We start from the raw sequence: 13,451 nt of genomic DNA, 5'->3' as shown, positions 1-13,451 counted from the left end.
AGATTCGGCCCAGGTAGCCAGAGGATTCGAACGCATATACAAAGGCAGCCCGCTGACGTGGCCAACAGAGCTGCAAGTTGACCCCGGACGTTCATGGGTGCCGTGTCACAACTGCTAGCCAAACACGATACAAAGGTCAGGCGTGGCACGGCCGGAGCCCATCGCAGCCAAGCCATAGTTGAGAGATTTAATAGGACTTTGGCTGAGCGCTTGTTCGGCCATCAGTATGCTAGGGAGATGGTCACCCCTGGAAAACGATCGACTGAATGGGTCACGAGGTTACCCAAGGTGGTGTCGGCAATCAACCATGAAGTCACCCGTCTCACCGGTAAGAAACCGGCAGACGCTATCAAACTAAAATCAATAGTTGCAGAGTCGGCCGCTCCATTGCGTGGGAAGGAGAAACAGATACCAGATAGGGCCCTAGTGAGGTATCTATACCAGCCGGGGGAACACGAGGGTGATAGCCGTAAGCGGGCCACCGATCCTATATGGTCAGTCAAAACTTACAACATAGATAAAGTGGATATGAAAGCCGACGAACCTAACTTGTACTACTTGAGGGATGGGCCGGGTAGGGGGTTTGTAAGAGAAGAATTATTGATCGTACCGTACGGCACAGTGTTACCTCCAACACACGTTGAGTAGTAGGGGTAATAGTAGCAAGAGCTAAGGACCCAAACAAAGCCTTATTTAGTAAATAAGGCTTTGTAGAGACTTTTCTTGAAAGTGTTTTAGAACTGTCATTCCCTATACTACTGACCTCCTTTTGACCACAAAGTCGGCTGATCATAACAACAACTCCATGGATTTTGATGTGGACTTGAGATTTTTCCACATACGCAATTTGAAATTTTTTGATTGAAAATGCATTTGATTTCACAGTGCTTCACTATGCATATATATACAACACTGCCATACTACTTCAGCTTGACCACCAACATGACTGATATCTACACAACCGACGTGATGGAAATGCTGATAAACATTTATTAAAACTCAAAAAATACAATTATATGATTATGGAGGGTCTGATTCGACAGCCAGTCAAGTATTTTCTACTTTCACGTCAAATTACAAACTTCACAAAATGTAATCAGTGGCTTGTCTGCCATTTCAAACTGTTGGTAACTCTGCTTCCAAGAAAATAAGTATGTCCATTATTGTGTGAACAGGAGGTACAGAAACATGGCAAACAAAACAATAGACTGGTTTTCTGGTGACCAGTTGAGCTATGTCATGTTTGTTGAAGTGAAAATGGTTTCACTTTCCATTGATAATTTCCGGAAGTTGTGAATAATGTTAATGTTTGAACAGTTCATTTTTCTCTTTCCCAAGTTGTAGGTACATGGTGTATTTTGCCCCTATCAGTCAAATTGTTAAATGCTGCTCAGATTTCCGCGTGCTCAGATAAGTCATGCATGTAGAAATGATTTGGTTGGTAAAACATTATTTCACTTTCCAGCCCCTGATACGCAGGTAGCCAATATGGTTGATGGCAGACTGGCAAGATCCCGTGCTCCACTGGTGGAGGTTCGCACACCTTTTAACCAGCGTCTTGTTTCATCCACTCCTGACCCTGAGAAGGTTGTTGATGATGATGGATATGCTCAGATGATACCTGAGAAAGATACAAACCCTTCTAAACCAAGCAAGGAGAAAATGATCACTTATACACCCAGGTTGCCTCTCCCTCAACAAAATATTGTTAAAGAAATTGCAGATTTGAAAATTGACAACAACCAAAACTATCTAAAAGAAGGAGAATCTTTTGAAAAGATGTTCAGACCTGTTTCATTCCATGCTGAAAATGACTTTATTGAAGGTGTAAAGAGATTTGAAGATTCCTTCCCAGCTTGCCATAACAGGAAGAGTAGCATTGGTGATTTTCAGTGTTATCTTCAGCGAGAGTCAACAGGATTCTCTCCACCCTTGTTCCCATCTAGTCAAGATAAGCCTAGGACAGAGGCTATGAGCAAAGATCCTGATCCATCTCAAAGACCAGGACTGGAGGAAAAGGATTTGCTTGGGAACAGAATATCTGCAACTGAGGAGCTGGTTTACCCAGCACCGGCTGTGCAGTCCAGAGTTGAGGACAAAGTGTACATATGTTCTAAAGAGAAGCAAGGCCCTGAAAAGAGTCCTGATCCCCATAACAGAGACTATTTGAATAATGATTTCGATCCTGACCAGCAGGACGACTATTCTGTTCCTCTGTTCAACAGCTCCCAGGTTAAGATGTTTGGTCCTGGTTATAGACGAAGAACCAGCAGAGATGAGCAGTATGATTTGGATTGTGGCCCAGAAGAGAATCAAGGCCCTATTCTGAATGAAGCCTACCAGTACAACCTGTCACAGAAAGTAGACAAGAAAGAATCGGCAAGATCAGGACTTACTCCCAGAAACACTGATCGTGTGCAGCAACCTTCTGATCAGCTGATAGCACATTCATCGACAGAGGAACGATCAGTCCAGGAAGTCCATCACCCATCTGTGTCAAGTCCTGTTAGAACCATACCTGTTGAACCACGTGCAATATTGGGACGCCATACTGGAAAGAATTTAACGCCTACAGAATTAAACAGCAATAAGGTTGAGCATTTTGAGCAACATGCTGAGACCAAAGACATATTTGTGAATTATGAGAGAGCACAGACTGATGATTCAGATATGAACAGAGATGCAGGTAGACCGTCTGATAGAGGTGATCCATATTATGACATGTCCAACAGGCTTGCACAGTTTTCCTTGAACAAAGATGAAGCTCAAGAAATTGACATGAGGGAGAACTATCCTTCATCTCTGATTAATCCGTCCACCCTTAACTCAAATGTGTGCATATCGAAACCTGTTGCATCTCAGTTGCCAATGTTGGAAACTCCAGCAAATTCACCTGTTAGTTTAACACCAAGGAACAGAGCTCGGGACCTAAGGGAGGCTACTCTCAGAAGGATGACTCGAGAGACCGCACAGGGCCATGAACCCCATCTATATGCAGACAACATAAGGCCTCGAAGGGGGGCAAGTGATAATCTAGAAAGACGGTTTCAAGACGAAGCTAACCATGCCCCTGAAATAGAGGACGCAGAACAAATGGAAAATTATGAAGTGGAAACTGCTACCTTTCAAGCTGAGCAAACTGATCCACAGTGGACTATGACACCTGTCAATTCTCCTGCAGCCAGAATTTGTCAGGAACCGAAATTCATAAACAGGGCACCTGCCACTCCTGCTCCTAACCAAACCCTGCATCAAGGCCCTAGTAATTTGCTTGGTCCTACCCCGGCTCCTCAGTCCATGCATCCTGTGTCACAGAACCAGCCATCATTACCAGCAAGACTGGAGGCCATTGCTGGACCTAGGAAGCTGAGGTATCTTATCAAAGAACTTGGAGAAGTCTGCAAGCTTGGAGGTGAGGAAGAAAGAAATTTGCAGAATCATATACAATATGTTCAATAACATGCAAATAATTTACATATAATGGTCCATACAAATAAATGTTATGTTTCATTTTGACATTATCTGAAAAGGCGATAAAATGTACTAGTTTGTAAGACAGAAATGTGGAACAATTTTCTGAATTACTGGAAGGTCACTTTTTAAAATTTACAATGAAAGTGTAAGTTTCTTGCTAGGTGTTTAATGTTAAGTTTTAATATTCTGGGTACCAACATTTATATTGTACATCAGTCTTGATTTTGTATTGATGTTATCAAGTGTTGATGAACTATTGTTGAGCTGTCCAGTAACAAGCTGTTTCTTTCACTGCACATCTGAACTGAATTGTCTTTACATTTGTTGAACAGGGGAGTCTGAGCTACAGTATGTAGTTGAAGACATTCAGGAATGCATTGAGGCCATCCCTCAACTGAAACCCACATTCAATCTCCAGACAGAGGTTGACCTTTTGCTTCAGCCTCTACGCTCAGAGAACAGTCAACTCAGAAGGTAGAACAGTGTGTCTAACATTCACAGTGGTATGCTCAGATACAAGATTACAGGGGCTTGCAGCTTACATGTAGCTTGCTAACTACATATAAGCTACTAGCCTCTGTAACCTTGGCTCAGTTTGAACAATGCTGGATCAATCTGGGCATACTTATTGCTGACTGTGCTAATTTGATAAATTAATTTTGTGTTAGTTCATGCATAAGGTTTGAACAGTGTCAGCATTTAACACAGAATCCTTTGTTTTTCAAGCAAAAGACACACAAACAGTGTTTAGTGTGCGTGTTTTGGACACCTGGATTCTGATCTTATTAATTTGTATAAGTACCTTAAAACAGCAGCATGTTAAATACAATAAAGTTTGAAATGATTGAGAATTGTAATAAAAATTTCTCAGGAGAAAGGTTTGGAACGCATTCGTAGAAAACCTACTGCGAACACTGATGAAGCAGTGACATTTTGTTTATGTTCAGTTTCATAAAGGCAGAGGGTCAAGTCAGTTTCATTCTAGTTCTTGTATTTGTTCAGTAACCGCATTTAGGTTCCTGTCTGTCAGTTGAGTATCAATTGCATATGATTCCATGGTATTGCAGGAGACTTAGGATTGTCAACCAGCAACTGAAAGAAAGGGAGAGACAAGAGAAGGAAAACACTAACCATGGAATCAACTTTGAAAGTGAGTCATTTTGTTGCGGAATATTGGCAATCAAATAATGGTAATATCAGTTTTTATGAAAACCCAAACACTTAATTTACATGTATTTGATCATTTGCTTATGTGTGCAAAGACTGTAATAAGAAGATAACCAAAATTGTCATTGAATTATGATCTGTCATTCATGTAGCAGTACAATGAAAATACTGTATATTTCATGTTGTCCCTTCAGTTTGTTAAATGGGATACAGTCGAACCCCGTTTACCCGGACGTTTTAGTATCACTCGAAAATCGTCCGGATAGCGAGACGTCCGGTTAACTGCATTGAAACATCCAAAACGTGAAAATTAAGTGAAAGCAAAAAATATGTACGTCTATCAATAAATCAACAGTCAGTAGTAATAACAGTGAATCATCATAACATATAAGTGTACCGCTAATACATGGAAGACGGAATGTAGGTTACCATTTATCAAGTTGTCTCGGACGTAATTGTGTAGCGTGTGGAGCTTCAGATGGTAAGTTAGATGAAAAACAAAAATCGGTGACAAAAAGTTTCTATTTTTGCCAACTGCATATTCTTTTTTTGATTTTAAATGCCCTCAAACATACAACATCGTATCGAATTTATGCTGTATGCTGTTTTTAACTTGCATCGCGACAGATAGCAGGGGTTGATTTATAAGTTTTATATACAGTACAATTACAGTGTAGTTTCCCTTAATCCTACTTAACATGTGTTTTCGTCACTGATGAGGTGTTCTCCCACGCGCCAAATCCTAATGAACAACCCGAGTGACACGCATCACTAGTGTTTTGATGGCTAATTAATCAATTCACACCAAATGCCTTCTAATAGATTAAGAAATCACGTAGTTGTGCGGTAAACGGTATTGATGTGACGCATACACATGCACGTTGCACAGATCTCTCCGTCCGGATAACTGGATCATTTTTCAATGGAAATGTATAGGAATGGTTTGAAAATTCCCCGTCTGGGTCCGGAAGTGCGGGGTCCGGTTAAGCGAGTACAATTAATGAACGTAAGTTTCGTTTCACATAAAAATCGTCCGGAAGGCGGGGTTTCCGGATATGTGGGGTCCGGGTCAACGGGGTTCGACTATTGCAATCACCATGTCTTTCTGTCTGCCAAAGCTCTGGTTCTGGTGCACACCTCCAAAATATATCTGAAAATCCGTCTACTGATGGATGATTTAGGATTTTAAATAGTGCTGAACTTTATGTAGGCAAATAAGGGCATTTTCAAGTTGAACAAGATATGTTTGATATGTCATCTCAGATACCACTGGTAATTGCACAGATCTCAGGTTTTATAATTCATTACAGAGGTAGTGGGGAAGTCAAATGGAGAAGCATAAGCTCCCCAGCAGTGAATGAGGTTAAATTGCTTATAATGACAAATTCACGGCTTTTTCTGTGTGACTTGAGGGTGATGTTCATGTCACTTCAGCAACGGAAGTGAGGGTGATCCTGTGTCTGTGTTTCAGTGCTGCATCTCCAGACTGACAATGCTTCTCTGCACCGGCAGCTGAAGGAGGAGAAAGAACTGACTCAGAGACTGTCCCAGGAGCTTGAACGCATGAAGTATGAGAGACAGAGGCTGATTGTTGTACTTGGTGATAAGGTAAGAACTGTATCATGTGTATATATTTGTATACATAACCTGGTTTAATCAATGGTTCTTTTGACTAGTGGAAGGGGGACATAGTTTGAGCTCCATCCATCTTTTATCATTGGTCCTTTCATTTGTCCAAGATGGTTGGACAGATAGGGAAACTAAATGTTGTGTATGTTTTCAGGACTTGAATCCATAGATATAGTTCCAAAATTGAAACCGTGTTACAGTTTATTACAGAGTTATGGCCCTTTTCATGTGTTATTTTACTTAGTGCGTGGTATCCCCAATGGGTACATCTTCTTAGAAACCGTTTTTGGGAAACCCGATTTGGTGTTTTTTGTCAAGCCATGGTGGATTTTGAAAATGGAACCCATGTTATGATTCATGAGATATTGATGACCACGATTCCACTCGCCCCCTGTCACATTTGTTTTGAGACTGATTTGGAAAGATATACTTTTCATAATGAATTAAAATGTCCGTGTAAATTCTCTTTTCAGCCTGACATTTATACCTATATTAGTATAAGTTGTGTAAGTATGATGAAGATAATATATGCTGGTATATGGTTTTATTATCAGGAGAATGACTGTACAAGAACCCGAGAAGAATCTTCAAAGGAGTCTCAGAAATTGCAGTTTGAGCTGGAACTTGCCCGAAAACAGACTGAGGGAAGTCATCTGAGACATGCAGCAGCAGAGAGTGAGAATCGTATCCTGCAGGTATCTCTCAAACAACGAGACATGGAGATCTCCAGGCTACAGGGCCTAGTCCAGTAAGTTATGCTGTCTATCATTGTAGGGATTTAGTTTTCTGGATGAAAGGCTAATGTTAGAAACCACTTCCTTCCAAAGAAAATAGCTTATATTATTCCTTATCCTGACTCATGCTTAATTGCTTATCTCCTCTTCCTAGCGAAGGTAGTGGAACACCTGAAATCCCTTGAAGTTCCCTGCTAAAAAAAGTGGACGTAAAAAAACACCAGTAGCCTCCCCTCTCTGGTCAGCTGATCGGCCATGATTATCACTCTCTCCCTATCGCCTTACGAGGGCGCTGGAGGCACCTGGTGTCCCATATATGGCGATAAGTTTTTCATTCCTTTGGTCCTTTAGCTGAATTTGTGTTTTGTATAAATTTATCTGAATCAGAATTGACTTTATACATCCGGTCTGTTCACAGACGTGCGAGAGACAGGCAACGTCAGCTCACATTAGCCATGTCTAAATTTGGGGTAACCGTTAATTTATCGCTGCTGAGATTCATTCCAGTGATATGTCAGCCGTATCTCCGAGGTTATGTCCAGGGTCGGGCGAGTCGTTACCTAAAACCTAAGAGACCGTCTACAGGGGCAGGGCCGTCACAGTCAAAGAAATCTAAGTCGAAGCCCTCGTCTCCCAGATCATTGCAGAATCAACATTCTTCAATGAAGAAATCGTTTGGGGAAAAGATCGTCCCCCTACAAGAATGACACATCTTTGATGAACCTCCGTTGATGAGCAGTGAGCAAAATATCAACCAACGTAGTCAACGTACGTCGTCATCTAGATCGACACCGACGGCATCATCAACGCGTCAGAACGCTTATGATCATCATCAGACATCGCAGACTTCGTCAGTAACCTCGGGCATCGCAGCAGACAACTCTACAACTTGGCTGTTACTGCAACCAATGCAGATGATGAGCCATATGGAGCGACGGTTGGAAGAAGAGAGAAGAATGCACTCATCAACAATGTCAACCGCGACTCACAGAGATCACTCTTCTAGACCTGCACTCACACCCGAAAGACGAAGAAGAGATGTATGCATGCACATGCTCCAGAAGAATGTTCTCTGAATCACATCATGGATCACGGATGGCTTAAACTTAGTCTCACTATCTAAGGACTCAAATGAACTTAATACGTACAAGATGAAGAATGATGACATTGATACGTTAACGTTCACGCTGATAGCTCCCATATCTAAGATCCCCGAGACGTTGTCTATGGCGTTTAAATCAGCAATCAGTTTCAACAACATCATGTGGCGCCATTCCACACTTGTTAATTGTCGTCCCGGATCTGATTCATGAAATCATGATAAATCAAGCGCTACTCTCTCCGTTGACACTTCGACAATGGCAGTGTCTACTAGGTCTCCTCACATCAGTGCAAGATATGAGGAAGACTGCAGCTGCCGCCATTACAATGTTTCTTGAATCTTCATCTCAACAACAGAGGTCAGATTCCACTCCCAGAAGTCCTGTCTGCTTTGATGGACTCGCCGATTGAATAGGGATTTATTTGTTAGAGCTGGTAACAACCATCTCTATGTAGACACAAGGATGGCGAGCTCATCTAGAGAACGAGGTAGCAGCAGGAATCTGGTTAGGAACAGAAAAGAAAGGAACAGCCTCTTCACATCAACCAGTTGGAAATGAAAGCGGTCATTCATGCCATCCACCACTGGTTGATATCACTGAGAGACAAGCTATTGATGATCCATACGGACAACTCAAGAGTGGCTTTCTACATAAACAAACAAGGGTCAACGAGATTACCATCTCCACTTCACCTGACGTTTCAACTCTTCGACCTAGTCAACAGTTTGAACCTCCAAGTAAAAGCATGTCACATACCAGGAGCCTGCAACATCATGGCAGATGCCCTACCTCGTCCTCCTCGTCCATCATGAACAGAATGGATGCTGCATCAGTAAGCATTTCAACTAATCAGTCAGGCATTGGAATCGCCGCAAATAGACCTATTTGCAACAAGTTTCAACAGACAGCAACCTTTGTGTCACCGGTACCAGATCCCTTAGCCTGGGCAACAAATGCTCTCAGCATCCCATGGGAAGGACTAAACGAGTATGCGTTTCCCCCACCAGTGCTGCTACCAAAAGTCATTGAGAAAATCAGACAAACGAAGGGGTTACAACTGATTTTGGTCACGCCTTACTGACCAACGAGAGATTGGTTTCAACACTTATAGAAGTGTTTGGACAACCAGTACTACAACTACCAGAGTGGAAGAATCTTCTCGTCCACCCCCACACAAAGCAGGTGCAAGACAAACCATCTGTGTTCCGACTTCATATATGGACCTTATTAAGACCTCTTTAAAACACAGAGGATATTTAGCGAAAGCAGTCACCTTAGCCTTACGGAAATCCACTCGCACACTATATGATGACAAGTGGAAACGATTTGAGGCATACGCCAGGAAGAAGGGATTCTTGGCGATTAAGGCGACTCATCCTCAGATAGCAGATTATCTATGCCATCTATGTCATTCCGGAGGTCTGAAAGGCTCTACATTATCTACATACATGGCAACTCTCAGCTCAGTTGTCACTATGGGAATGGGACCAAATTGACTAATGTACTGGAGTTAACTTACTATGCTCCTTCAAGCTGGAAGCTCAGCAACGCAAGTTTAGAGCTCCAGCATGGGATCTAAACGTCGTCAGCTGTTATACTAAGAGCATATAAAGCAGCAGGATTGGAAACTCCGTGAACTTCCAAGCCAAGTCAGAGCGCTAGCCTCTACACTAGCGCTACATGAGAATTGCTCGCCATCAACTATAATGGAGGGCTGCTTTTGGAAGTCAAACACAGTAGTTGTAGTACTGGTTGGCAAACTAGCAGGATGCTAGTTGCTTTTGATGTCATCACATGCCAGTCAACGAAGCCTTCTATGGAAGACAAGTTCGACTGGATGTGATCCCCCCCTGAATCTACAATGAATATTAGACCTGTGAAGGTCCGTGGTAGAATAGGCCTTCAGCAACCGATGCTTGCCACAAAAGGCGACTATGCTTGTCATATGAGGCGATTAACGGGATCGGGTGGTCAGACTCGCTGGTTGACACATGTCATTGGTTCCAAATTGTGCAGGTCGATGCTCATATTGTTGATCACTGGATTGTCTGGTCCATACATGATTATTTACAGACCGCCGCCATATAGCTGGAATATTGCTGAGTGCAGCGTTAAACTAAACTCACTCAATACTGTAAACTGTCTTATTTCCACGCCTTTAAATTTTCGCGAGTGATGGTCACTAAACCTTTTCGCGCCTTCTTATCTTCGCGAGGTGATCTTGTTACAGGGGCGTCTCTGAATGTTTTTACACGACAAGCAGGTGCGTGACCATTGAGCTGTTATAAAATAAACAGATTTGTGAAGTGATCTAACAACAAGTTCATGTAATTGATTTCGGAATTAATCCTTTTTAATTAGGTTTAAGAGCAATGAATATAGAACGTGATTGAGCCGTGTTAATCCAGATTAGCCCAGCGGTGACACGTGATTGAGCAGTGACACCTGTATTGTTTTTGTGTTGTTGACTTACCTGAATAGAGTGTGTGATATATCTATATTATCGCATGTTTTTATTCTCGCGTCATGAAGTCTGACGCGAAGTTCGCGAAAATTAAACGGTCGCGAAAATTTGGCTGTTTACAGTATTCTTCTGAATATTAGAAGAACATGACCGAATTATCGCCGTTACAAGTTCCCAAAGGGGAAAATGTGGACGTAATATTAGCAGAGAGCCAACAGAATCCAGCGTGGTCTGACCCACAGCTGTTTCCATAGGATTCTGTAAGCAATTAAGCATGAGTGAGGATAAGGAAAAATATGTAATTTTCTGAATAAGATTGACATATTTTATACTTATCCTGACTCATGACAAAAGCCCTCCCAGCCGCCCCTCACAGACACACTGAAATCCTATATTCTCGTGTCCGTGATTATTAAGCAGACTGTGATAATCATGGCTGATTAGCTGACCATGTGCGCGGGAGGGGAGGCGACTTGTGGGTGAGTGTATTTTTATGTTCACTTCTTTTAGAAGGGAACTTCAATTTATTTCAGGTGTTCCACTACCTCCACCAGGATAGGAGATAGGCAATTAAGCGTGAGTCAGGATAAGTATAAAATATCAATTTTATTTAGAAAATTACATTTTTCAGGACATTAAAAGATGGTGTGGGTGAGGTTCTTCGGAGTTTGGATAATGGAGGTCAGACAAATGGGTCATCTACAACAGAAAACAGCTTCAGTCTTCAGAAAATGCTACTTCTACTCAACAAACAGGGATCAGGCTACAGGTAGGTTTTGCCATGTGGTGACTGTATTAGGTATATTTGAGTACTTGTATTGGAAAAGCCACACCTGGAATATGTTTTTAATTCTTCAACCTTGAAAAGGTTTACACAAGGTATTTTGGACAAGAGGTGAAGGTTTTGAAAGTGGATAATAATTTTGAAAAAAACCCATGCAGGTATAGTTGTACAATTTCAGCCATCTACAAACGTGATTAAACAGTCTAGAATTATCCTTTGTTCTGTTTTTAAAGTTCTAATTGAGACCTTTGTCAAAATACTTTCTCCAAATGTAGTCTGAAGTGGAAGTAATTGGTTTACGCACTAAGACCAGAAACATGCTTTTCTGTGGGTAGTGTTGATTCTTTTTGCTAGTGAGGTCATTGGTTAATCAGGTGTTGGAAATGGTACTTTCTGATGTGAGTGTTAATGAGATGTTCTCCCGATTTTAGTGTGTAAGGAACAAGCATAACTTTCATCTTAATGAGACTGAAATTTACTTTTAGTCTGATTACTATTTTGCTAGGTAGAAAGAAGTTCCGTTTCACAGTAACTACTTACCTATTATACTAAAGATGGCTTCCATATGATGTGAATATTGAGATGGGTCATTTGTTGGTTGTTTTAGTCCTGCCAAGAGTGTTATGTCTGATCCTGGACAGCCGACTGCAAATAAGGAAACTGTGGCAAGTGCTAAGAAAAACCTCAGGTTTGACAACAATCCTGGGTCATCTCCAAGGAATAGTAAAGTTTCACCTCTCAGTAAAGAAGCCCTACATCAACACAACAAACTACTACGCAAGGAGACCCCAAAGACTGAAGACATTGTAGCTCTTGAGAAAGGATTCCAGAGTTACATGTCTCCATTCAATTCCTCCCCGAAGAGTGACCGAGGGTCTGTGACCGAGATGTTGCTGAGGAACTGTTCAAGTAGAGGTCGTGAAATCAGAGATCCAATTAAGTCTAGCACAGGGAGTAGCAGACAGGTGATGAAGCTGCCACAACCTAACTTTGACACAAGTGACAGTGGGCTTGATACAGAGGGTACCCCTGGGGCCTCCAAGCCTATTCCTCCCAGTCAGGCAGCCCCACAAGAATCTTCATTACAGAGTGAAGCTTTCAAAGGCACAGAGTTAGATCTTAGTCTCAGTACTATTGAAGAAGATGTTCGATCTGTTGTGTCAGCAGTCACATCAACTACATCACTGTCAACAGTTGATGACATGGCTTTCAGAGAGGGCATAGCAGCACTTGATGCAAATATTGCTAAAGTACTTAATGCTTTGGAAAAAACGAAAAAAATGTTTTCGTAATATGGGATGCTTTTGTTCTGCTTGTAAGAAATGTTGGTGCTTTTTGGGTTGTTTTTCATGTTTATGAAGAGGTTATTTGTGTTGAACAGGGTTTTCGAAATTGAAATGATTCATGAAAGTGAATGATGCTTTTAGTAGTTTTAGCATAACGTTTTTAAAATGTGCTTTTCTTTTTAAGTGCATTAATCATATACATTAGTATAGACAATGTGAAAAGCTTTGCTGATTTTGACCCTGATATATATACATATCTGTGATCCTTTAGTCACGTATCATGAACACCCTTTTGACGTGACTATATGTATGAAACAATGTCAAATACATCTTTGCCTTACTTAAGACATCTGAATCAGGGTTGAATCTTATGTTTGTCCAGCAAAGCAATCAAACAATTGTCTTCCTGTTGGATATATTGTTAGGCGAGAACAAATCTGCCAATCAAAAAAATACAATATTGACAGTACCAGTTGGGTAATAGGTGTGGGGCTCTGGATTTGGCCTGTTGGTCAGGAAACAGGGTTTTTTTTTGCCCAAGTCATAAAGACTCAGTGAGGAGTCCCAATGAATGCAGAGCAGCTTCTGCAATGACGGGTTCAAAGGTGTTGTATTTCTGTTAGTGATTGTCTACTTAATACCCATCTTGACAACAGATTGATTACTTGCATTGGGTTGGAGGGATGCATAAGCTGTTTGTTAAAACAGTTGGGTGTTATTTTCATGACAACTGTTTCATGTTCCTTGATACATAGCTCTTGGTTTGTTCTATGTATTTAAATTGGTAGGATTTTAGAGTGACCTTCGGTT

General features: G+C 41.5%; 1 protein-coding gene across 1 annotated transcript in view; it reads left to right on the top strand.

Moving 5' to 3' along the window:
- The window catches only part of LOC137298129 (uncharacterized), a 30,168-nt gene extending 17,083 nt beyond the window's left edge, over positions 1-13,085 (top strand). Inside the window, exons 6-12 of the mRNA XM_067830233.1 lie at positions 1,466-3,412; positions 3,807-3,948; positions 4,542-4,624; positions 6,113-6,249; positions 6,825-7,018; positions 11,203-11,340; positions 11,963-13,085. Coding sequence (XP_067686334.1) covers positions 1,466-3,412; positions 3,807-3,948; positions 4,542-4,624; positions 6,113-6,249; positions 6,825-7,018; positions 11,203-11,340; positions 11,963-12,647 — 3,326 coding nt within the window. The 3' untranslated portion in view covers positions 12,648-13,085. The remainder of the gene's footprint in view (positions 1-1,465; positions 3,413-3,806; positions 3,949-4,541; positions 4,625-6,112; positions 6,250-6,824; positions 7,019-11,202; positions 11,341-11,962) is intronic.
- Positions 13,086-13,451: the final 366 nt, after the last annotated feature.

The sequence above is a fragment of the Haliotis asinina genome, chromosome 10, assembly GCF_037392515.1.
Source record: "Haliotis asinina isolate JCU_RB_2024 chromosome 10, JCU_Hal_asi_v2, whole genome shotgun sequence".
NCBI lineage: Eukaryota > Metazoa > Mollusca > Gastropoda > Lepetellida > Haliotidae > Haliotis > Haliotis asinina.
The sequence above is the reverse complement of the archived record's forward strand: the minus strand, read 5'-3'. Positions and strand labels throughout refer to the sequence as shown.